The sequence below is a fragment of the Nannobrachium achirus genome, assembly GCF_963921795.1.
Source record: "Nannobrachium achirus genome assembly, chromosome: 12".
NCBI classification, from domain to species: Eukaryota; Metazoa; Chordata; class Actinopteri; order Myctophiformes; family Myctophidae; genus Nannobrachium; species Nannobrachium achirus.
Window position 1 is genome coordinate 28,909,211 of NC_137832.1, and position 24,243 is coordinate 28,933,453.

At 42.6% G+C, this 24,243-nt stretch overlaps 3 protein-coding genes across 4 annotated transcripts; 1 reads left to right on the forward strand and 2 right to left on the reverse strand.

The window, feature by feature from the left end:
• Nucleotides 1–556: 556 nt before the first annotated feature.
• snrnp27 (small nuclear ribonucleoprotein 27 (U4/U6.U5)) lies at nt 557–8,865 on the reverse strand. Of its 2 annotated transcripts, none has more exons than XM_080739625.1 (6): nt 8,697–8,865; nt 7,641–7,764; nt 3,592–3,686; nt 2,535–2,614; nt 1,660–1,724; nt 557–872 (listed from the first exon to the last, which is right to left on the reverse strand). In XM_080739625.1, exons 1-6 carry the CDS (start codon nt 8,731–8,733, stop codon nt 818–820), a joined length of 456 nt encoding a protein of 151 aa, XP_080595751.1. In that variant the 5' UTR covers nt 8,734–8,865; the 3' UTR covers nt 557–817. The 2 variants fall into 2 exon arrangements, with proteins under 2 accessions (XP_080595751.1, XP_080595750.1); XM_080739624.1 differs by having other exon boundaries at nt 7,641–7,770.
• A 2,396-nt stretch (nt 8,866–11,261) lies between these two features.
• neff1 (neuronal intermediate filament family member 1) lies at nt 11,262–16,709 on the forward strand (the record flags this gene model as incomplete). The annotated part of the gene is given in 9 exon segments (XM_080738555.1): nt 11,262–11,280; nt 11,283–11,322; nt 11,324–11,378; nt 11,382–11,456; nt 11,459–11,517; nt 11,519–12,260; nt 14,953–15,270; nt 15,897–16,021; nt 16,301–16,709. Coding segments are annotated over 9 exon segments (1,842 nt in total).
• Nucleotides 16,710–22,587: 5,878 nt separating this feature from the next.
• Nucleotides 22,588–24,243, reverse strand: LOC308296091 (ATP synthase subunit alpha, mitochondrial-like; the record flags this gene model as incomplete). Its single annotated transcript, XM_080739212.1, has 1 exon — nt 22,588–24,243. The coding sequence occupies one exon, from the start codon at nt 24,241–24,243 to the stop codon at nt 22,588–22,590; it is 1,656 nt and encodes a 551-aa protein (XP_080595338.1).

The window sequence follows — 24,243 nt, forward strand, 5'->3', positions numbered from 1 at the left end:
CGCGGTGTATGGCCGCGATTGGCTTTCGCGGTGTTGTTTGCCTTATTTCGAGGCTAGCGATTGGCCCAATTCACATGCTGTTTTGCGATTGGCGAGCCTGGTTTCGCCAATCGGGAAGAACATGTTTTCAGGCCTACACCCATTGTTCAAAAAGGACATGTTATTCTTGTAAATTATGGAATTTACAGAATCTAATAAGAACATAACAATACAATCTTAATTTGTTACAATATAACTAAGCAGAGGGTGTTAGATGGTAACACATATTACTAAGGCATATATACGTATATTATATAGAACAAACTAAATGCATGCAAAAGAAACTGACTATGTTATATTTAGAAGGCTTGTACTGGGTAAGGACAAACTGAAATCATTGTAATGTTAATCTATACCCAATCCAGGGTGCAAGTTAGAATAGTAAAAGATGGGTGTACACTACTGTATATGACATGGGAATAAATCTAAAAATGTTCTTGCACAGCATGTTATAGCCCTCTGCAATGCTGGTGTTTACAGATATCGTGTTCAGTCATTAACAGGATTCAAGCCAAGGTACAGAAATTAAAAACTTTATTTGAACAGCAAATTACAGATCCCTGCATGCTGTCGATGGAATAACATCAGGTGAGTTTCAGTGCCCTTTACAAGGCTTTCTCAAAGCAAAATATTGACATTGTTATGTTCAGTTATAATGTACTGTATATACACAAGGGGAACAAAAAAGAAAAAAACACTAGCACAAAACCAACCACTTTCATGAAGAGAAGCTATCAAAGGTTATATTTCTGAAGTATTATGTGACTCATTCCTCCTTTCAAGCGATGAAGTCCAGTGGTCTGTTGAATCCACCTTTTCTATTCATATACTGCCTGTGGTGGAAAGAAAAAATAAATATATAAAGACTTGACATCAGCTTTACCCTTGCAACACACATTACATCATCAACCACCAATGGGAGAGCCGAGATCCCTGCATAGAAACACCTGCGGAGGTGATTGGTTGCCAGAATAGAGGCTGATAGAGAATTGCTCATATCCTGTGTCAAAAAAGTTGTAATTTGACATGGCAAAGTAATAAGCATGAGACAAAACATATTTAAAACATTCATATAAAATATGTATTTTTGAATTCTATCAAAAAAAGTTATGTCACACTGTTTTGTGTATAAAAGAACCATCATTCATCCAAGGACAGAGGAAGTAGGGCTGTCACGATATGACATTTTACATGACGATTAATTGTCACTCAAATAATTGGCGATTAACGATTTAATTGTGTTTTTGTCATTGACTATTACATTTCTGTTTGGCTTTTAGGCTTTGAAGTTGCACATGGCAGATATGACACAAAACCTAAATACACGAAGAAATTAATGACATATTTGACAACTTACTACTTAAAAAATAACATTGATAGTGGAAATAGCCGATCTACAAGCTCACAACGCGTCGCGATGCGACGCGTTGTGAGCTTGTAGATCTGCTATTTCCACTATTTCTGACATTTTTCAACATTCACGATTATGACGATTATGAAAAAATAATTGCGATAATGTCAAATAATTGCGATAATGTCAAATAATCACGATTAGACGATTATGTAATAATTGTGACAGCCCTAAGAGGAAGACAACAATGGATACTTTGGATAGCATACCTGTATTTTCTCTTCTGGGATACGTTGATAGCATGTGCATTGACTGATCCATCAGTCTTCTTACCCTGTTTGAAAAATGGTAAATGGTAAATGGTGCATTTATATAGCGCTTTTAATCCAAAGCGCTTTACATAGATTGTGCATTACATTCACCCATTCGCACACACATTCATACACCGGTGGCGGAGGAAGCCATGCAAGGCACCAACCTACTCACCGGAGGCAATTAGGGGTTCAGAGTCTTGCCCAAGGACCCTTCGACATTAACTCAGGGGGAGCCCGGATTCGAACTGGGAACCCTACGGGATTTATACCCTTCGTGCTCTAATACCAGTTTCTCTACCCCTGAGCTATGCCGCCCCCCAGGATTAATGGCTATATCACATGAAATTACTTTGTTGCATAAGACTAATCAAAGTTAAATCATTAAATGTTAATCCTTCAATTGTGCACAATAAAAAAAAACGTGCAATTACGTTTGCAGACACTTAATAATGAATCAAATTCTGTCATGATTCAAATGAATTACCATATGAATAGGTACGTTTTTACTGATATTTTAGATACACATTACCTACTTACCTAGTGATATTTAGAAATGAAATCACTGTTCAAAACTAGCCTGTGCATGATGGCCTTTTCCAACCCAAAGTTTCAAGCCCCCACAATATGGTTATTCAGACTAAATGTATTGAAGAAGATTGCACTTATTAATACCCCAATTAATACAAGTCTTGTTGCAAATTGATATCAAAACTACAAAACAAAATGATGTGCCGTTCAATTCATCTACACAAAAAAATAATCAACATGGACAAACGGCACCCTCTGGTGGGTGCATGTATATCACCAGACAAATAATATGGTAAGCTTACCTTTGAGCTGCTAAAGCCACCAAATCCCATTATTTTCATCATCTCGATCTCCTCTTCTGTTTTACCTTCCATATCTTCCTCTGTTAAAAAATAAATAATAATAATAATAAATAAATGTAATGCCCAATTATTACACATTTTTCTTCATTTATTCAGAAATATTGGTAATACTGAGGACACAGACTACTGCCAATTTACTATTCTGGTACATGGTTGGCAAGGTCTAAGAAATCCAAGTATAGAAAACTAGATTTGTCAGTTTTTTTCACAACAGAAACATGTCAGATCTATATTAATGTGTTCATGTTTGTTCAGTGATTTTGTTCCTCATTAGTATCATTTCTGATATCATTTCCTTGCATTTACATGTTCATTTTCTCTTTTTCCAACTTTAATGTAGGGAATGTAATAAAAAAATCTATCAGTAGACCACAGGGGAGGCAGATTTTATTTCCCACAGATAGAGTTCACTGACACCTTTTGTGTATATAGTCGCGTATAATTGTTGATGACATCTATTAATGTGTCTTTTTAGCCATCTTTTTAGCCAATGTCTTACTGTACATTTGTGCTGTTTACATTTCTGTCTATTCAATCAAATGTACAGTTGTTGAGCGCATGGTAATGCATTTTATGCATGTGTAATGCAGTATACAGCAGTGGCTCAGGGGTAGAGTGGCCGCTTGGCAACCAGAAGGTTGCCAGTTCGATCCCGGGTTCCCCAGAGTTAGCGTTGAGGTGTCCTTGAGCAAGACGCTGAACCCCTAATTGCTCCCGATGAGCAGGTTGGGGCCTTGAATGGTTTTCTCCTCCATCGGTGTATGAATGTGTGTAAATGGGTGAATGTAATCCACACTCTCTGTAAAGCGCCTTGGATAAAGGCACTATATAAATGCACCATTTATACATATATATGTGCTATAAAAATAAAATGTGATGGTGAAATAAAAGTCTCTTTTGAGACTCCTGGCTCACAATGATCAAACTGTACATCTGATGCTCTGAGAAGCTGCAGAAAATACAGCGGATGTCAGTACAATTCACTCTTCATTTTCACCTGAGATCTCAATTGGCTTCACTGGCTTGTCTTTCCCTTCTTTTAGCCTCGAAGGGGAAACGGAGGAGGAAGAGCGTGCTCTGCGAGGAGGAGACCTGCACAGAGGACACACAGATTGTTGGAGGGACATCAACAAAAACACCAGAGAGACATCCTGATCCTACCACCCCTTAATCTCATACTAGTATTTGAATATACATTTGAAATACATCCATGTCAGAGGTCCAGGACCCCTAGGGGGCTTACTACAGGGGGGCCGGCAAATCTTTATGTGATAAGAACCCTTTTTTTTACACCAACAACTTGAACCCAAGCATCCCTATTCTGAGGGGAACATTAGCCGATCTACAAGATCACATGCGCTTGCAAATCTGCAAAGAGGGGTTTGTGTAGAAGGGAAAAAGAGCAGACTAAGTACTCATGGAAATTAATTGAGTTGAGTTGCTTTTTAGTGTAAAATCAAACGCATCAGTGTCGCACACAAACACACAGACTCTCGAAGTGTGTTTAGTTTTTTAAATTCTCCCGTGATCTGTATTTTGTAAGAGCTAACACGCTTGAATCATCACCGTGGCATTTGGCAATACATAAAAATAACAATGAGAGTCCACACAATTATCCAGTGTGTGGACTCTACTATCAGGTCTTTTTGTTTTAACAATGCACCCCACATAATTTAAAGGGGAGCTGCATGCCACCACACAGTTACCGGTATATGGTTTATCAATCTCCATACAAATATGGTCCAATTGTATAGCCTACATTTACTACAGTACTTGTTTAGTTATCTATACCTTTGAGTTAGATTTTATTCTTTCATCGCTTTCTTGTAGCCTATGAATGAGTCAATACCGATCATAAGTCATGTTCGCAAGGCAATCTTCTTCATAAGAATCTAAATTCGCAAAGTGAAACATTTTGTTGTTCTGACAGAGACGCAGGTTGGACAAGTACGAAAGCAACACACACATGCACGTGCAAACCTGTGTGCCTTCGCATGTGCACAACTGGTTCTGCACAGAGGAAGTCGAAGATTGGCCAATCATACCTGTGACGAAAATATGATTCGTCACGAAAATACGATGTGTGTCTGTCCTAGACACACATACAGAGATGATTACATTATCTATCATATTAATTTGTGTATGATTTATGCCTGACCTGCCTGCTATGGTTGCTCGCTCTCAAACATACATACACCCTAGGGGTGTAACATTTAATTAGTTGAATCAATAATAAATTAAATGAAAAAAATTAATCCAAATGAAATTGTATGATGCTTGTCATCATTAGTGTGGTTGCTGTAGGCAACCAGACTATTGTTCTTGTCCATTTTTATTCCACCTAGAGTAAACCTCCAAAGAGTTCCATCGACGTTCCCTGCGTAACCTCAAAAGTCCATTGAGTTCAGTGGACATTTTCTGTAACCCTTTCATCATACAGGATTGGTCATGCTTCACGTGATATCACAATATGTAATATAAATGGTAAGAAGACAGAATACATTTCCCAGCGGATTCCTCGCGACAATTTGCAATTTCCCAGAATTGCACCTGTGTGTGTGCGGCAGCGGCTGTGCTCCAACACCGTAGCTACACGGCAGCAAGCCTGGGATCAGTAACATTTTTGGGTTTCTGATCCGTCTGGAGCGGAAACAGCCTACGTCATGTTGTAGTCCTCAGATGCACTACACTTTAGCCGGAAAGATCAAAGTTTTAACCCAAAATAATTCCCCGCACTCAAGGACATAATTTTAGGGCCTACCGAATAAAACCCTTGATGCAGTGTAGTTTTGCTTATTTAAAAAAAAGTTTATTTGGTATATCCATCTTTTAGTCCAACTCGTAGCGACTGGCAAGACTACACTTCTCGAGCATTTAAATAGGGATTGGGGAAACAAACAGGGGGGACCAAAACAAAGCGACGCCACTTCTTCTGCCTGTTGCCGGTTTGGCCCCGCCTAGACCGGATCACATGGCCCCTTTATAACGAATACCAGGCTTTCCTCTGAGGTGGAAAGTCTGGTGGCGCGAGGTTACACAGCAGTGCTATGGAAAAAGGGGGTTCCAAAAGGAGCTAGTCCAGACTTCGGTAGAATCGGAGTGATTGGGGGGGGGGGTGAAGTTGCAACATTCTTGCATATTTAATTAATGCGTTTGCGCTCAGCAAGGAATTGCATTAGACCATGTCTGTCCACGGGACATTTATCTGCTGCGTAATAATCCTCGTTCTCCCCCTGGCCCTGTGTTTACAAATTCATCAACCCACAATGTAGAGCCAGGGCTGCATGGTGGTACCAACGCAAACTTTGCAGCGCGGGCGGTATTTAAATACCTGCGGTCAGGAACGGGCCATCCAAAATAAAAATCACACTCGTGTGAACTGAGCGGTGGTGCGTGTGTGTGTGTGTGTGTGTGTGTGTGTTTGTGTGTGTGTGTGTGTGTGTGTGTGCAACAGCGCCCCTCCCTTAACATGTGTGGTCAGAAAAGGTTACTGCAGGCTACGGACACGGAGACAGACAGACATACAGACAGACCCACACACACGGCCACGTATAGGAGCGTTGTGACCACCGCTCAAAAAACAGCGGCGGGGCACAACTGAACCAGATAGCAGATATATAGAGCTTATATATTTTAGCAAGCTATGAATATGTCTACATACAGAGGAGAACGTCTCTCTTTCTCTCTCTGTGTGCGCCCTGCACGCGCCACGCACGGCACGCGCACACACACACCCACACACACACACGATATATTATATTATTGCCTTGCCTATATGCTATAGTATAGCATACCTATAATAATATTATGTCCTGTGACACCTGTGCCAATATAAACACTGTCCCTCTCCATCTGTGATCAACTCCTCCTGACCTCCTCACACATAAACAGCAGTACTATGTGAGAGGGAGCAGACATTTGAATCATTGCACCCGCTTCTGATGTTATCATGTTATACAATGGCCAGTTATCATGTATTATCAGCCCATAGGAATGGGGCCAGAAGGGCCATGCTCTGCAGACTGCTGACACAATTGCACCCTCTAGTGGTCAAAAAAAAGAAAAAAGAAGAAGAAAAGGGATGCAATTGCATCCTCTGGTGGTCAAAGAAAAGAAAAAAGAAGAAGAAAAGGGAATTGAGTGGGAATCGAACCCATAACCTTGTGTTCCCCAGCCACCCAACACTACAGCTCACTCCACAGGATCCATGATGGAAATTAGGATTTGCTTTAGATTTAGCCATAGTTTTACTGAGGTTAGGGTTAGGGTTAGGTTTAGGGTTAGGGTTAGAGTTAGAGATAAAGATAAAAGATAAAAGCACAAAAAAAAAAGTGTTTGGTCAGCCGCTTGGTAGCTCAGTGAGTAGAGCAGGGTGGCTACTAAAACCAAGACCCGGGTTCGCCTCCCACTGGGGAGATAGTAAAAGTGTAAATATTAGCACTCTGACTGACTCAGTAGGCAGAGCATGGCCCTCCTGGCCCATTGCAATGGGTTGATAAGAAGTGATAAGAGCCCAAGTAATGGGATGATAAAGGGGGGACGGGTGGTAATGGTGGTCAGAAATCTAACTGAGCGGACGGTCGTGAGTGGGATTTAACCCACGCAGGGCTCTACCACAATGTTTCATTGCCTGCATTTGACGCGGATGCATTCACACACACCAACAGTGAACCGTATGCTGTTGCGCTTGTAATGAATCGAAACCATTTTTATGTAGATTTCAGTTTGTTTGTTTGATCCGCAACAGAATAAGCCTTCACACATGCCTAAGGATGCACACTTTCCGACAATACGCTTCAGGATTCGTTTTAATCGCATTAAACCATGCATGTGTGAATGCAACCTTCGATGTAATCATGAGTTACATTTTGGTCAGACAGGAAGTAATTCAGACTTTTATGGACTTCTGATAATAAAATGAGAATGTGAGAACCATTTTTCATTACAGTTGTTTCTGGTTTTATAGCATAGCATATATTTTATAGCATGTTTGTTCGTCTTAAATAAGTCTTGTCTGAAAACGTTTCATTCACTCTCTTGTCTCACCGAGAGCGTCTCCTGTGAGCCGGGGAGCGCGAGCGGCTCCTGCGCCTGTCCCGTGAACGGGAACGTTCCCTCTCCCTGCGCCTTCGCTCGCGGTCCCTGGAAGTGGAGCGAGAACGTCGTCTCTCTGCGCCTGCGGACACAATGAATATTAATTTACCTAATGCATTGGTTCTGAAAGTGGGGTCTGGGGACCCCCAGGGGTCCTTACAGTTTACAGTTTAGGCATTTAGCAGATGATCTTTTTTGCAAAGACTTATAATAAGCATGGTAATACATTAATAAAATAAGCAAGGTAATACATCAATACATTAACATCAATTGCATAGAAATATCAATCTAGAAAAAATAACGTAGGTAGACCAAGCACCTAATCAGTAAAAAACTTTATATATTAAGAATGCAATCTCATGTATGGTTATTGAGGGTAGGCGAGTGCTATGGGCTTCCTTGAGGGAGTTCCAGGGGGTCCCCAGCTAAATGATAGTTAAGAACCGAATGGACCCTTATGGGTCTGTAACTCTCAGACAGAGTTAACTTAACATTGATTTTACAATGGGTCTCAGAGATAGAAATACCATTAAATAGGGGTCTCTAATGCATGTCAAACTGGGGGGCCTTGAAATTAAAATGCTAGAGCCGTAAAAATCTTCTTTTATGGGTCCCTGGCATATCTTTTCAAATGGGGGTCCGCGGACTAATACGTGTCAATTTGGGGGTGCTCGACATTAAAGTTTGATAACCACTGCACTGAATGCATGCATCTAATTAAACAGGCAAAAGGAAGTTCTGTTTTGACTACAAAAAGTGAAGAGTTTCACACACAGTTTCGACGTGGCCTAATTTCCCCCATGGCAACTCAATGATCTGATCTGCGTAAAACACTGCGCCGTTAGATTAATAGCCTGGCGTAGCCATATGATACTATATATATCACACACTGCGTGAGTAGCCTACATTTCTCCCTTGTGTTAACAAACATGGTGGATAGTTTAGCTGTGATAGGCTACCGTTAGATAGCCCAGGTTGTTGTTGTTAGCAAGCTACTTAGTTCTTTACCTCGTCTTGGCGGACTTCTACTCCTACTCCTACCCATTTTCGCAGAAAATGAGTATTGTAAATGAATCAAAACAATAAACAGATCAAATGTGTAGATACTTAAATAAACAGAATTGCTGAGCTAACACCGCTTAGCAGATCTTGATCTTCTTGTTGTTGTTATACTCGCTTCTTCGTCGAAAAATAATGAGGCTTCCGCCCTGTACTTCCGGTGGATTTTCGCAGCGCCCTCTATTTTTTCTTCTTCTATTAAGGTTTATTGGCGGTTGGCAAACATATTGGTGCATTACCGCCACCTACTTGTCTCTTTATTCAACGCAACTAGTCCCTGATTTAAAGCCTGAGTCACCCACTCATAATACCTAAACTAAATACACAACTTAAACAATTACAAATTAAACTCAAATTCTGCCAATCAAATTGGTCCATAGGATACTCAAATATCTAATAACACCTTTCCCCTGAAAATGTAGATTTACTAAATCATACTGCTCTTTAATTTATGCTATTAAATTCTCATCATCACATGTTCTGCTGTTTCTTCCTCCCCACAATGATTGCACCTCCATGTGTCGTGTTTCCCCTGGAAAAAACGCAATAGGGCATCTTCATCATCATCATTATTATCTTTATTTCTGCATTTCACCACCAATGAATGATTAAAGCTCTGACCTAGATTTAAAATAACAAAAAAAAAAAAAAAAACTCTTAAAAGTATCCATTTTTATTGTCAGTTGTGTTGCAGTGTTAAATACATACACACACATACATGAACGAACGAATGAATAGTGAACACATTGCATTGCAAATATTTTTTGGAAACCAAAACAAATTAGTTATAGGCTACAACACAAACTGTAAAGAGCAACAAATAGGCAAAAAAGAAAGTCCAAAATGATCACACAAATAAGAAATAATAAGTTAATTAGAGATTTAACTAACTGTGTAGCTAAACATAATTTAAAATGAAAATAAAAAGGAAGGAAGGGGTTGGAATTGGGGTGGGGGTCTGCACTGTTGTAGGCAAATGAGTTAAATCATTCATATAGGCCTATATATATATATATATATATATATATAATATATAGGCCTAAATTACATTTTTAGGTCAAAATATTTTGATAGTTTTCTTTGCACCAATTTCAAAACAATTTGAAGCTCCCGACTCTCGACAATAAATAAGGTGCTTCCTAGGTCCTGAGTTGGGATTAGTTGGCATGTCTTATCATTTAAGTCCGTGTTGTCCAGACAGAGCTGAAGATGGAGAGCTGGGGAGACGCCTTGTTTGATGTTTTAATGCCTGGATGTGCTGACTGAACGGTGAGAAAAAACCTGCAGTCCACTGACGGGATGGGCGTGGGCGTGTGCGCGCGCATGTGTGTGTGTGTGTGTGTGTGTGTGTGTGTGTGTGTGTGTGTGTGTGTGTGTGTGTGGGCGGGGGGGGGGGGAGGGGTTATCCTTTACAGGGGCGTGGTCGGTGTCCTACTGGCACGGAGCCAGGGCCAGAGCGACGAGATGGGGAGACTGCTTGCCGCAGCACAATATACACCCCCCACACACACACACACACACACACACACACACACACACACACACACACACACACACACACACACACACACACACACACGTTCTCCATGATATCATACATGCATGATATTGATTACCATAATAAACACAATAAACTAACTATCACTGAGTTTGTTTTTTAGGGATTTCTATACATCTCACTTGGCACTTTATGTTACAATAGACTTATGCTTTTTGTCGTTAGATAGGCTATAGGTCAAATCTGTTCAAGAACATATAGCCTACATAATGAGAAATTAGCCGACCAAAAAACTGTTCCTTAGGCTATAGGCCCATGCAGGTTTTAGCCTATATAGGTGTGGACGCACAGAATAAGACCTGAGTGTGTGACTCTGACTGTCTCATCCCGTATTCCGATATTGCGGAGGTCGGCGTGAGGATGGCTGGATTGGAAGTATGCAGACTGCAGCATCAACACACACACACACACACACACACACACACTCTCACTCACTCACACACACACACACACACACACACACACACACACACACACACACACACACACACACACACACACACACACACACACACACACACACATGCATGGGTCTATGGGCCTACATCGATCCTGTAACCTGTTATTCTGCTGGGACAGCACACAAAAACTGCACAACAAGGTGTAAAAATGTTAACATGCCAGCGTTCAACCTTTAAAACATAATTGAATGACTTTATACAATGGTGTGGCGTGGCCAAATGTATTCTGGTGCTTCAGATCACAACCACCTACAGCCCACTTTAACTTTCTTTGATCATGTGTTTTTTTTATTGGTGACGTGTAGGCCTAAATCCTTAACATCCATCGAATAACGTGCAGCGTTATCGTTCGGAACAAATTCAATATAGGCATATTACAAGTTGTATAGAAATAAATCAGCAAAGGTTTAAAGTGCCATCTTAATGAAATGATGTTAAGGCAGTGGGCGAGGACGAGGAGGATGCGTTGCGGAGGCTACAAGCAGGAGGAGCTGCATGAGTGACTTTGTGGCCCCTGGGGAATGAAGGTTTTTTGCAGGAGCTTGCAGGTTTCCCCATCTCCTGCTGTCCCTGCGTCAAATGATGCGCCGCCGCCATCACTATAAAAACACCTGACTTAGCCAGATCTCTCGCATCTCACTTTCTCTCTCTCTGTCTCTGTCTCTTTCTCTGTCCCACTCTCCCAAACTCCACACACTCACTCACACGCACCACGGAGCAGTGAGAAAGGACTGATCACCGCATCACTTCTGAAGCATGTACTCCGGCGACATGTACTCCAGCAGTTCCTATCGGAAGATCTTCGGAGATGCCCCCCGGTCGGGACGCATGTCTCTGGGCAGCAGCCCCGCTCGCCACGCGGGGGGCTACCGCAGCTCCAGCGGCCACCGCGCCTACGGCTCTCCGGCCATGCTCACGTCGTCCAACTACCGCAAAGTGGGAGCGGGACGCAGCTTCTCCTCCGTGCCGGACTCCGGCATGGACCTGACGCAGTCCACGGCCGTCACGAACGAAATGAAGATCATCCGCACCAACGAGAAGGAGCAGCTGCAGGGCCTGAACGACCGCTTCGTCTCCTTCATCGACAAGGTGCACAACCTGGAGCAGCAGAACAAGGTGCTGGAGGCCGAGGTCACAATGCTGCGGCAGCGCCACAACGAGCCGTCCCGCCTGCACGACCTGTACGAGCAGGAGATCCGCGAGCTGCGGGCGCGCGTGGAGGAGCTGACCCACGAGAAGAGCCAGATGCACCTGGACTGCGTGCAGATGAGCGAGACGCTGGACCACGTGAAGGAGAAGCTCGAGGAGGAGGCGAGGCTCCGCGAGGAGGCGGAGAACTCGCTGAAGGGCTACCGCAAGGACGTGGACGACGCCACGCTGGCGCGCCTGGAGCTGGAGAAGAAAGTGGAGTCGCTGCTCGACGAGATCGCCTTCCTCAGGAAAGTTCACGAGGAGGAGCTGCATGAGATGCAGGCTTCCCTGCAAGCCACACAGGTATACCGGTTACACCTGTTAACCACATAGGCTATCAGTATAACATTCATACCTGTTAACCTCTCACTGTGCCACTGCCACATAACCCAACAATAATTCTCCATATAGCACAGAGCATCCCAGTGAGTTCTGCCATCATAGCAATAGTGTTTCTCAAACTTTTGCATTTCAAGGTCTCCCCTTAACTACAGTGACAGTATACAAATTGTTCCATTTCTGCTAGAGTTACAGACTTGTATGGGTCAATTTAGACCTTCATAAAGGAACCCACAAAGTCATTGGAATCCACTTTGAGAACCACTGATTTAGGATATAAAGTTCATCAACGCCCATCTCGTCACTATAATTACTAATATTTATCATACACCTACTGTTGTGATTCATGTTGCAATATACCCCCATCCTGTTCTGTAGTTTGGGAATGTGCTGCAATTGTTGCTGCTATAGTGTTGTCATAATGCAGTTATCTATAGATATAGATATAATATAACTGTATGGGAGTCGAGTCGAGTTTATTCACACTTTTTGCGCCAACAGACAGACACTGCGCATTGCGATTAGTGACAGCTTGGAGAATTTATGACACTGCAGTTCCGTTTCAGCACCACGGAACTGTCCCTCCCTCCCTCCCTCCCCGCCCCCGAACTGGCAAATCATGTCGGGACTCCCTCTTTCATTGGTGTAGTAGTGTCGCCCAGGTTGCGCCTAAACCCTAACATTTAACTTCACTGTTCACAGAAACTATGAATCTAACCTTAACCCTAACCTCACAAAAGTATGCCCAAAAACCTAACCTCAAAACCCTGTCCGCCTAGGTGAAACACAGGGGGAAAAAAGACTCCCAAATCGTGTCTGCGACGTCACAGAATGTTTATGGCCTGCTATGTTTACAACTCGCGGTTTGAGTTGTGGGTGTTGCAGCTGTTATGTAAGCATGCATGCAGGTGATATATGCTCCTGTCGCATACGTGCGTGAGTGGGACTGTCTTCTTGCAGGAGAGTAGCCTAATGCTAATGGCAGGGGGTGGGCTGGAAAGTGGGAGAGAGAGGGAGAGAGAGAGAGAGAGAGAGAGAGAGAGAGATGCGGAGAACTAGCGCATAATCTTGGGGTGTGGTCTTAGTGCGGGACAAGGCTAGCAAGTGCAATGCAAACTCTGTGGGGCAAAAGGTTTGACCGACTCATATGGACCCTTCACCACCTTTATTGTGGTGGCTTTGACAGACTTCTGGAAAAAAGTTTGTCAGTTTAGGTTCTGACACACACACACACACACACACACACACACACACACACACACACACACACACACACACACACACACACACACACACACACACACACACACACACACAAACACACACTAGCGTAGCCGACTATTCTGCTGAGACAGCAGACATGACAACAGAATGAGAGACAGAGAAAACTGTTCTTTCAAGTTGTCAATATTATTGAATTATCAATTAGTCCCTCAAGGCACTTAAGGGCTCAATTGCACTAATAAAATAAGGCACATTCAGTTATTTTTTTTAATTATCACTATAAGCTAGGCCTATATACACATTAATTATATAATAATGTATATGGAGTGAAATTGGCTAAAATGCTCAAACCTATCACGTGAATGCCTAACATTGAATGTCATGGAGTGTGGTATATGGATTGTTTTTCTGGTGCTTTCCCTCTGTAATTGTATTGCTATGTAAGCTATTAGCAGCCCAGAATGAGAGAGAGAGAGAGAGAGAGAGAGAGAGAGAGAGAGAGAGACAGACCAGTAGAGAGAAAGGGAGACAGAAGAAGACAGTGTCAGCAGTCAATTCACCACCTCTCAGCATTGCACCTCACTTGCTGCAACACAGCAGGACTCATATACAACATACATGTTTTCTTTGTTTTGTAAAATGTTTAAACATTGTTATCTATTTGTATCTATATACAAATGTAAGCAATCAGACACACTGCTATATGCTTGCACTGGCTTGATCAGCACATGCTGAGTTTTGTTTTGAAATAAAATCCATCATATAACAACTAGGCTTTCTGAATAATAGGGCTTAATTCAAAAGAAGATTTTTCTTTCATTTCTTTATTTATTTTTATTTTTACTGAGGCATGACGGTTTATTTGCCAGGGATCCTTTTAACAAGGACATCTGAAATAGCCTGATGGCATTCTAGTCAACAAGGAAAAAGGTAGTTCATGGGAATTCAAAGTAAGTCAAGTGAGAGTACAGGTAACGTAGTGCACATAGAGAACAAAAGACCAATGCAATAAATAGTATACAGTATTTATAGTGTAAAGCAACATTCGGTCATCCTTTCTGTGACTGTTTTATAAAAGAAAATGAAAATGAATGAAAAACAACTTAATTTCCATTAAACATTTTAAGTTTCATTCCAAGTTTAAGGAACATTGATGTAAAGATGTTTTAACCTATTTTACTGTAGATTTATTTCGTGACAGAATGGCAAGAATTGATAATGATTATGTAATTATGTAGCATTATTTAGTCTAATGCTGCACAGTGTTATGGTGGCTTTTTTTAACACTTGAACCCCAGCATTCCTATTCTGGGGAGAACATATGCCCAAAATAGCAGATAAGCTAAAAATGCGTGACGCAAATGAATCAAATCTCAACCATCATTCACACAATAACCCCACTCCTCTTTACCTCGGTTTGTCTCACTTTCAGGTCTCTGTGGAGATGGACATGAGCAAACCGGACCTGTCAACGGCCCTGAAAGACATCCGAGCTCAGTACGAGACCCTCTCGGCCAAGAACCAGGTGCAGGCTGAAGACTGGTACCGCTCCAAGTTCGCTAACGTAACCGAGGTGGCCGCCCGCAACCAGGACGCCATCAAACATTCCAAGGAAGAGTTGAGCGAGTACCGCAGGCAGGTGCAGTCACGCACCCTAGAGATCGATGCACTCAGAGGCCACAATGAGGCCTTGGAGAGGCAGATCGCTGAGATGGAGGATCGCCACAACAACGAGATGGGAGAGATGCAGGTATGTGGCCTGTGGAAAGCCCTTAAAGGAGTAGTTCACCCCCAAAATGACTTTGTTTTTCTTGATTACTCATGCCATGGAGACTTGAGTTCAATAATATTCTTTTTGTATTTGTCGCATTCCTAAGACAAAAGATCTATTATAGTAAATGTACCCCCATTCATTCCGGATGGGGACCCAAATACATTTGGGTCCCCATCCGGAATCAATGGAGGTACATTTATTGTAATCAAATTATTGTCTTCGGAATGCGACAAAAACTAAAAATATTATTGAACTCAAGTCTCCATGGCATGAATAATCAAGAAAAACAAAGTCATTTTGGGAGTGAACTACTCCTTTAAGATGATACACATGATGTCATAAACCTGGAGCCTTGAACTAAATGTGTGGTTACAGGTCTGTCTCTTATGATTATAATACTATGTTACATGTTTTCAGTGGCAGAAGCCAAATATGTAGATGTTTTATATTTCAGAAGGTATGTATGATGAGGATGGTGTATGGGCACTATTCACAATAAAAAAAACACTCCCTACCAGTCTTTTAGTTTTAGCATTGTTCTAAATATAATAACATATTTAATTTGTGTGCGTGTCTGTTTGTGTGTTTTCATGTGTGTATAGGATACCATCCAGCAGCTGGAGGATGCTCTGCGCAGCACCAAGGGAGAGATGTCACGTCACCTGCGTGAGTACCAGGACCTGCTCAATGTGAAGATGGCCCTGGACATCGAGATCGCTGCCTACAGGTCTGAATCCTTATCCTTGGATTTCCTACACTGTAAAACAAATTGTTACTTAAACTCTGAGAGTGGGATAAATGAACACAGGACTTGACGGTGTACACTGTAAAATGTGGACTGTTGAATGTCTTCTTAACTCTATATTTCTATCTATCCAATTTCTCTCACTACCTCTCTCTGTCTCTTTCTCAATCCTAAACATAAAAACTATTTCTCTCTCTCTCTCTCTCTCTCTCTCTCTCTCTCTCTCTCTCTCTCTCTCTCTCTCTCTGTCCGTCTTCACAGGAAGCTGCTGGAGGGAGAGGAGTGTCGTCTGAGCACAGTGGGCGGAGCCATGCTCCATTCCAGCTACCCCGGCTTCTCCTATTCGTCGAGCCGCAGCTACACCCTGGGAGCGTACAGGAAGTCCAGTGCCAAGCCCGAGGAAGAAGAGGAGGAGGAGGACAAGGAGGACGAGGAGGAGGAGGAGAACGAGGAGAATGAGGGAGAGGATGGTGATGAGGGAGAGGATGGTGAGGAGGGAGATGACAAGGAGGGAGAGGGAGAGGGAGAAGAGGAGGGAGAGGGAGAGGAGGAGGGAGAGGATGAGGAAGAAGATCAGGAAGAAGATGACAAACAGAAGCAGAAGGAGAAAGAGAAGGATACAAAGGATAAGAAGAAGGGAGACGTGTCCGGCAAGACCAGCAAGAGCTAAACTGCTTGTGTTAAATGTCACCATCATCATCCTCGTCATTATCTCCATCGCCAACAATGCCCTGTTCACCACAACAACTCACACACTGATTTTCATGGGTATATTACCACATGCACACATCCTCTCACTCCAGATGCCACACACCTTTCCGGCTTTTTCACTCTAAGATAGAGACTGACCAGATTAGTAGATAGAACCAAGTAACAGTGTCAGTTATGTGAGATGTATCATGACCAGTGATATTTCATGCATAGGGTGCTGCCGGTGCTCACTAGCCTCTCTCATCGAATACATGAGGAATGAGGGACATGAAAGATACAATGCCAGGATGGAACAGAATGCCTTAAAAATCCCAGGTGGTTTCTGAGTCAGGAATGTCTTAAGCCTATAATCTACATTAAATGTGCCATTAATGGTCAAAATGTGCAATATAAACCGTGAAAAACAGAAACCCAAATTGTGGCTAATTGTGGAATGCTGAGAGACAGGTTACTAGTGGCTAAGAGGGATACACCTCCATTTTGGAGAAATGACGCTAAGGAGAGATTATAACATCATTCCTTCCTAACAAAAAAGACAATGTATGATTTCTGTGTTGTGGCAGGGAGTGGGTTGGATTTATATACCACAGAAGGGGGGTGGAGTTCCGGGGAAAAGAGGTGATAAAATCTGTTTCCTTTTGCTGTCAGTCCTCCAATGTTGCAAGATGTCAACTCTCTTAACCTTAACAACCACTCTTCAGGCATTCTCTGGCTGGCCCTTTTCTGCTATTGCGCACGCACACACGCACACACACACACACACACACACACACACACACACACACACACACACACACACACACACACACACACACACTTTTAGATAAACGCACAGGTGCAAAGCATAAGAGGCAACTTTACAATTCCAACTTTCCGGTGCTATTCTACATAGAGGTTGGAAAGTGCTGTAAGTAGGGATTTTATTGTACAATCTGCTCTGTCTGCAAATTCCTGAATGTTGAAGGCTGCCAGAAAACGAAAGTCAGAAGAAAGCCCACCTTCTTCCCTGCAAATGATGTGTTGTTGAGCTGTACATTCACTGATACATATCTCATAACAGGTGAATGCTTTTCATTCATGACATAAGGAAATGTAAGATTTTGCCAAGCCATTCATCTCCACCGCTCGCTCTGTCCCTCTTTTTGTCAATGTAAAGTCATAGCACGGCACGAATGGCAACTCAGAGAAATTGTATATTTTAAAATAGGAGGGGCCTCTATTTTCTGTTGTCAGAGGAGCACGTGATGCTGCAGCTCCTCTGCGGGGGAATTTCGCACCGGGAAAGAAAACAATGTAGTTTTAAATGCCGCTTTGTATCACATAATTATTTTTTGAAGTATATATGGATACTCACCCCCATGGATTGATTCACCTATCGATGAGCTGGATATTCACGAACTAAGCTGCCAGCATTGAATAATTGTCTACAAACCTGCTTGGCTACCCTCTACCTCCATTATTAGTGAAAGCCTTGTATTTGGTCAATACTAGCCATTTTACATATTGTCAGGCAACTGTCTCTTAGTTTATCTGCTGTAATAGTGTATTTAGAATGTTTTAGTGTGTCAGTCAGAGAGAGGGAGAGAACCATAAAACTATGTCGCAGTCAGCGAGTAGGGCAGCTGTTGGTGACAGCGAAGGACACTCCATCCAGACTGCAGGTGACAGGGGGTGGTTTAGATGCCACTGGTCACATACGGAGTATGTACGGTGCTACATTATAAGGGCTATTATCACCAGAACCCCACCTGACCCCTGCTTCCACACCGAACCCCTACTCCGTAGTCCGTACGCACCCTCCTAGCCCCCAAACCCCCTTATCATCACCCTCACTTTCTCTGCAGTCTGATGGAAAGAAGTACTTACAGCTCCTGCATGGCCTGCCTTGCATGAGGAGGGTTAGAGAGTTTATTCTGTAGGTAGGTTAGAATAAATGACATGAAATCCATTAAGGGCTGCAAAAGGACAGGTGCATAATGTAGTAGTGTTTAGGAAGGGCTGAAAACGACTGAGCTGCTTGGGAAGTATTATAATGGAAGAGTACAAGACATATGGGAGCATATAACAGAGGAAAGAGAACATGAGGAGATGGGTAGAATGGAGACATCTGGTCATGTTTACCAACCTGAACTTTGGAAAACAGGCATTAAGCATTTGTAAATTAACTCTAGGATCCTGCAATAAAATGACCTGTCATTCTCAAGCTTATAATTTACATTTCCTTTTTCACTCCCCTAGCTTTTATTGACAAATGAATCAATCAATGGGCGTGAATGCATGGTTTGACTCCAGGAGCCTGAATATCTGGGGATGGGATAGATTATTTTGCTTGTTGAGTGTTAGAAAATGTAAAAATAATTTTTGCCTTAACTGAAACTATAAACTGCATTTCCACCCGCATTTCACTTTTTTCTGGGGTGGATGAGGAGCGCTGACACTTTACAAGACCGTTCTGCTAGAAAACTGTGACTGTATGTGCTGCTGTCTCATGCAGTGATCTTCTTCTCTCAAAGCCAAATAAATACATTTATTAACCAAAATTTGCTTACTATTTCCATGTGTCTTCATTTCAGATATATGAAGTGTATAGCTGTAGCCTTGAAAAAGGAAACATTTGAAGAGATACTGTAACTATGCTTAGGTTTATAACAAAAATGTATTAACCAAACAATTCACATAAGTAAATGTATTTTTGAGCGGTGCTAACCGCTCCTACATCTGGCTTTGTCTGTATGTACGTATGTCCCACATCTGTATGTCCCGCCCCATCCCACATTGGCCGAGCTTCACGGAACGCTTAATGAAATTGACACAGCTTACTTCACACTGGGTGTGATTTTTAAATGACAAGTGATAGAAGTCACTTAAAACACATTCCAAGTCGTGCTGAGATTCTTTAGTACACACATGTATGTCAATATCAGTGGTGTAAAGTAACTAAGTACATTTACTTAAGTACCGTACTTAAGTACAATTTTGAGGTATTTGTACTTTACTTCAGTATCTCCCATTTCATACTTTTACTTCTACTCCACTACATATCGGATCCAAACATTGTACTTTTACTCCACTACATTTATTTGAAAACTTCAGTTACTAGTTACTTTGCAGATATAAATTACAATATTATAAAACATACATTAACCACTTTCGCCCTATTTTATACCTGCTATTTGAGAATAGCTGATCTACAAGCTCACAACGTGAGCTTGTAGATCTGCTATTTTCAAACATTTTATACTTCTACTTTTGGTACTTTAAGTACATTTTGATGCCAATAATGTCATACTTTTACTCAAGTACATTTTTAATTCTGGACTTTTACTTGAAATGGAGTATTTCTACATCACAGTATTGATACTTTTTAATCAAGTAAGAAATGTGAGTGCTTTTTCCACTACTGGTCAATATTACTGCAGGAGTAGAGTGTGGGCCCAGGTCACATTCACACTAAAGTGATTCTGTTCCCTGGCCAGATTATATCAGCCAGTGAGCCAGCTCAGCTGAGAATGTGAATTTGTAACTTTCCAGCCAGCCTGTTTCTTTAACCTTTGGGCCACCACCCAGTCATTAACAGACAGAGCTGCATATAGCCAGCTATTCATCTTGGTCTCTCTCAGTCTGCACACAAAGGTAGAGGATGAGGCCGCGATTTGATGAATGAGTGTTGTCCAGAGAAGCCCGCCTGCCCAGCTTTCAACTGCAAGGACACACTCTGAACACACTCTAGTCTAATGTATCATCTAGACTTAACTAGTCATTATCTTGCTGTTTTACATTTACATTTGCCGATTTTGTTTTTGTTTTCTACTTTTCTTAAATAAACAAAAACTTAATTACGCAGAAACAGAGAAATCATGACAATGTTACAATTCTTCCAACAGTGCAGTGGCTCGTAACAGCCTACGGCATACTGTAGCATTGGAGCTAAAACAATCCACAACTCATATCATATCAATGATTACCTTATCAACCACTGCGTGAAGAACAAATCAACATATTGTGAGAAAAATTACAATACTGATAAATGATGACATTTCATGGGTGATATGCTTCTGTCATATATTCATGGACATTTTAGACCAGTGGTGGTTAAATGTTTTCATGTCAAGGACCCCCAAATCAATACATATTTGGCAACGGACCCACATCTGAAAATAGTTTGTGCCAGGGACTGCCATACAAGATTTGTGTTGTTAAAATGTTTCAAAAATATTAAACTAAATTACAAAGATCTTGAAAACAGACAATCTACAAGCCCACAGTGCGTTGCGAATTTAGCTTGGGACCCCCTGGAAGGACCCCTGGAGGTCCCTGGACCCCAATTGGAGAACCACTGTCCTAGACAAACAAATTACACTGTGTACAATCCCAGGAGTTTCATTCCAGGAGCAAGTTAAGGTGGTTCAAGCATCAGGATGCTTCCTGGGCAGGACCTCTGGGGGCCAAGGGGCAGACCAAGGACCAGATGGTGGCATTATATATCCTTCAAGGATCATAGGGATTCTGGACCCTGGCCTCGGAACTCACTGGGATCCAGGATGTAGTGGCTAATGTGGCCTAGGAAAGGGAAGTTCATTGTTGCCCCCGAGACCCAAATGCGGATAAGTGAAGATGAATGGATGGATGCTTCACTGTGTCTTTAATGTGCTGGAAAAAGTTAAGGCCAGCTGAGCTGTGATTTGTAACGTGTCACACCAATCATGCAGCAACAAGTGACTATAGCGACACTTTGTATCTAGCTTCATGTCGCTGGCTTTCGATTCAATAAAGGGGAAAGTTATCCTGCACCAACACTTCAGACTATTAAAATCATTATGCCCAACATTTAAAGTCGAAGGGCACAATCACAACTCAAAGATCTAATATAATTGTAAATGATGATTGATTAATTGATGCATGGTAGCCTTAAATTATGATGTTTTCTTTCATTTTATATATATATATATATATATATATATATTTAGATATTGTGGGGGTCAAAGTTGTTGTTTTGTTTTCGTCTGAAATATCGGCATATGAATTGTGAAAAGAATTTGAAAATACCAAATATAAATCATAAGATAAAAATAAATTAAAACGTGGTTGCATGGACTTGAAACCACATGTGTACCACAGAGAAAGATTCAGTCAATTTAGTCACATTTAATGTTTACATTTTAAGACAAATCTATCTTGAGAAAGATGGGGCCAAGGGGGAACATTATCACGGGGAAGGGGGATAAATAAATATGTGATAATCACTATGAATAGCACAATTAAATGCATAACTGTACACAGACATATTGAGGGGTCATCATGACTCCATGTGATCATGAAACATCAAAAACTCTGTGTGGACAAGCTTAGATGTTTATCAAGTAGTCTATCATTTGAAGACAACATGTCTGAAAGTATCAATTATCTAATATTGTTGATATAATTGTAAAATATAGTTTTTATGAATATGTTGTATCTATGAGCAGCTGATATTAAGCTGGATTCAAGGTGAGGTTTATTTGATCAAATTAAGCCCAGAGGTACGTTTACCGTGAAATCTGTTCTATGTGAATACAGAATGCTTTCCCACTCATTCAAAGGGGGCTGGGCTAGCACTTGTATCAGAGATGATGAGTCATGTTCATCGATAGAACTCTCTCTTTTGCTGAGAAACTATAAGCATGAATGGGCACCCTTGGCCTATTCAGCAAGTTGTGTCATTGTACAGGTTTATTTTTTTGGAAATCTGTACTGGGAGTTTTGGGGCTTCAGTTTGCTGACCTAAATAAATCATGAATACACAGACACGTAGCATGGACACTGAAGATCAAACAGTAAGTGCTACCGGTAGCTAGCAGTTACTCAAAACTGGAAAGGAAGGTCAACACAATCTGCTTCAGTTTAGCGTCTGCCTCCTCAGAGATCTTGCCATCAGCCCTAATTGTTGCAAGCAAATCCTGGTGCTGGCTGAGGATGTGTGCAAGGAAAGCCTTCTCAAACTTTGTGATCTTGCTGGGCTCCAACTTGTCCAGGTGACCTTTGACACCAGCATAGATGACTGCTACCTGCTCCTCGATGGCCATAGGGCAGTACTGTCCCTGCTTGAGCAGCTCAGTGAGCCTAACACCCCTGTTGAGGAGCTGCTGGGTGGCAGCGTCCAGGTCAGAGCCAAACTGGGCGAAGGCTGCAACCTCACGGTACTGGGCTAGCTCCAGCTTCATGGTACCAGACACCTGCTTCATGGCCCTGGTCTGAGCAGCAGAACCGACTCTGGACACAGACAGACCCACGTTGATAGCTGGGCGGATACCCTTGTAGAACAGCTCAGTCTCCAAGAAGATCTGACCATCTGTGATGGAGATCACATTGGTGGGGATGTAGGCAGACACGTCACCCGCCTGGGTCTCGATGATGGGGAGGGCAGTGAGAGAGCCACCACCAAAGTTGTCGTTCATCTTGGCAGCTCTCTCCAGCAGACGGGAATGCAGGTAGAACACATCTCCGGGGTAGGCCTCGCGGCCAGGGGGTCGACGCAGGAGCAGAGACATCTGACGGTAGGCAACAGCCTGCTTGGACAAGTCGTCATAGATGATCAGGGCGTGTTTGCCGTTGTCTCTGAAGAACTCTCCCATGGAGCAGCCAGCATAAGGGGCCAGATACTGCAAGGGAGCAGCATCAGAGGCAGTGGCAGCGACCACGATTGTGTACTTCATGGCGTCAGCGTCAGTCAGTCTCTTCACCAGCTGAGCCACAGTGGATCTCTTCTGGCCAATGGCCACATAGATACAATAGAGCTTATTTTTCTCGTCAGTTCCTTCGTTGAAGCGCTTCTGGTTGATAATGGTATCAATGGCAATGGCGGTTTTGCCAGTCTGCCTGTCACCAATGATCAGCTCACGCTGACCTCTACCAATGGGCACCAGGCTGTCCACAGCCTTGATGCCAGTCTGCATGGGCTCACTCACAGAGATACGGGGAATGATGCCAGGCGCTTTCAGACCCACACGCCTACGGGTGCTGGCACTTAGGGGACCCTTTCCATCGATGGCGTTCCCCAGAGCATCTACTACACGGCCCAATAGCTCAACACCAACAGGAACATCCACGATAGCGCCAGTCCTCTTCACAATGTCACCCTCCTTGATCAGCTTGTCGTTACCGAACACCACAACACCAACGTTGTCAGGCTCCAAGTTCAGAGACATACCCTTGAGTCCAGAAGAGAATTCTACCATCTCCTCTGCCTGGACATTCCTGAGCCCATACACTCTGGCAATACCATCACCGATGGAGAGCACACGGCCAGTCTCCTCTAGGTCAGCGGACATGTCTGCTCGCATGATCTTCTCCTCCAGGATGGAAGACACCTCAGCTGTGCCTGTCTTTGCAAGCAGTGGTCTGTGTGTGTGCACGTGGTTGATCCCAATGCAAGAAGCCGGCAGTGTCTTTGACACCAATCCAGTCCTCCTGGGAAGGGCTCTAGCTAGAGCCGCTGCCACTCGCATGGAAATCAT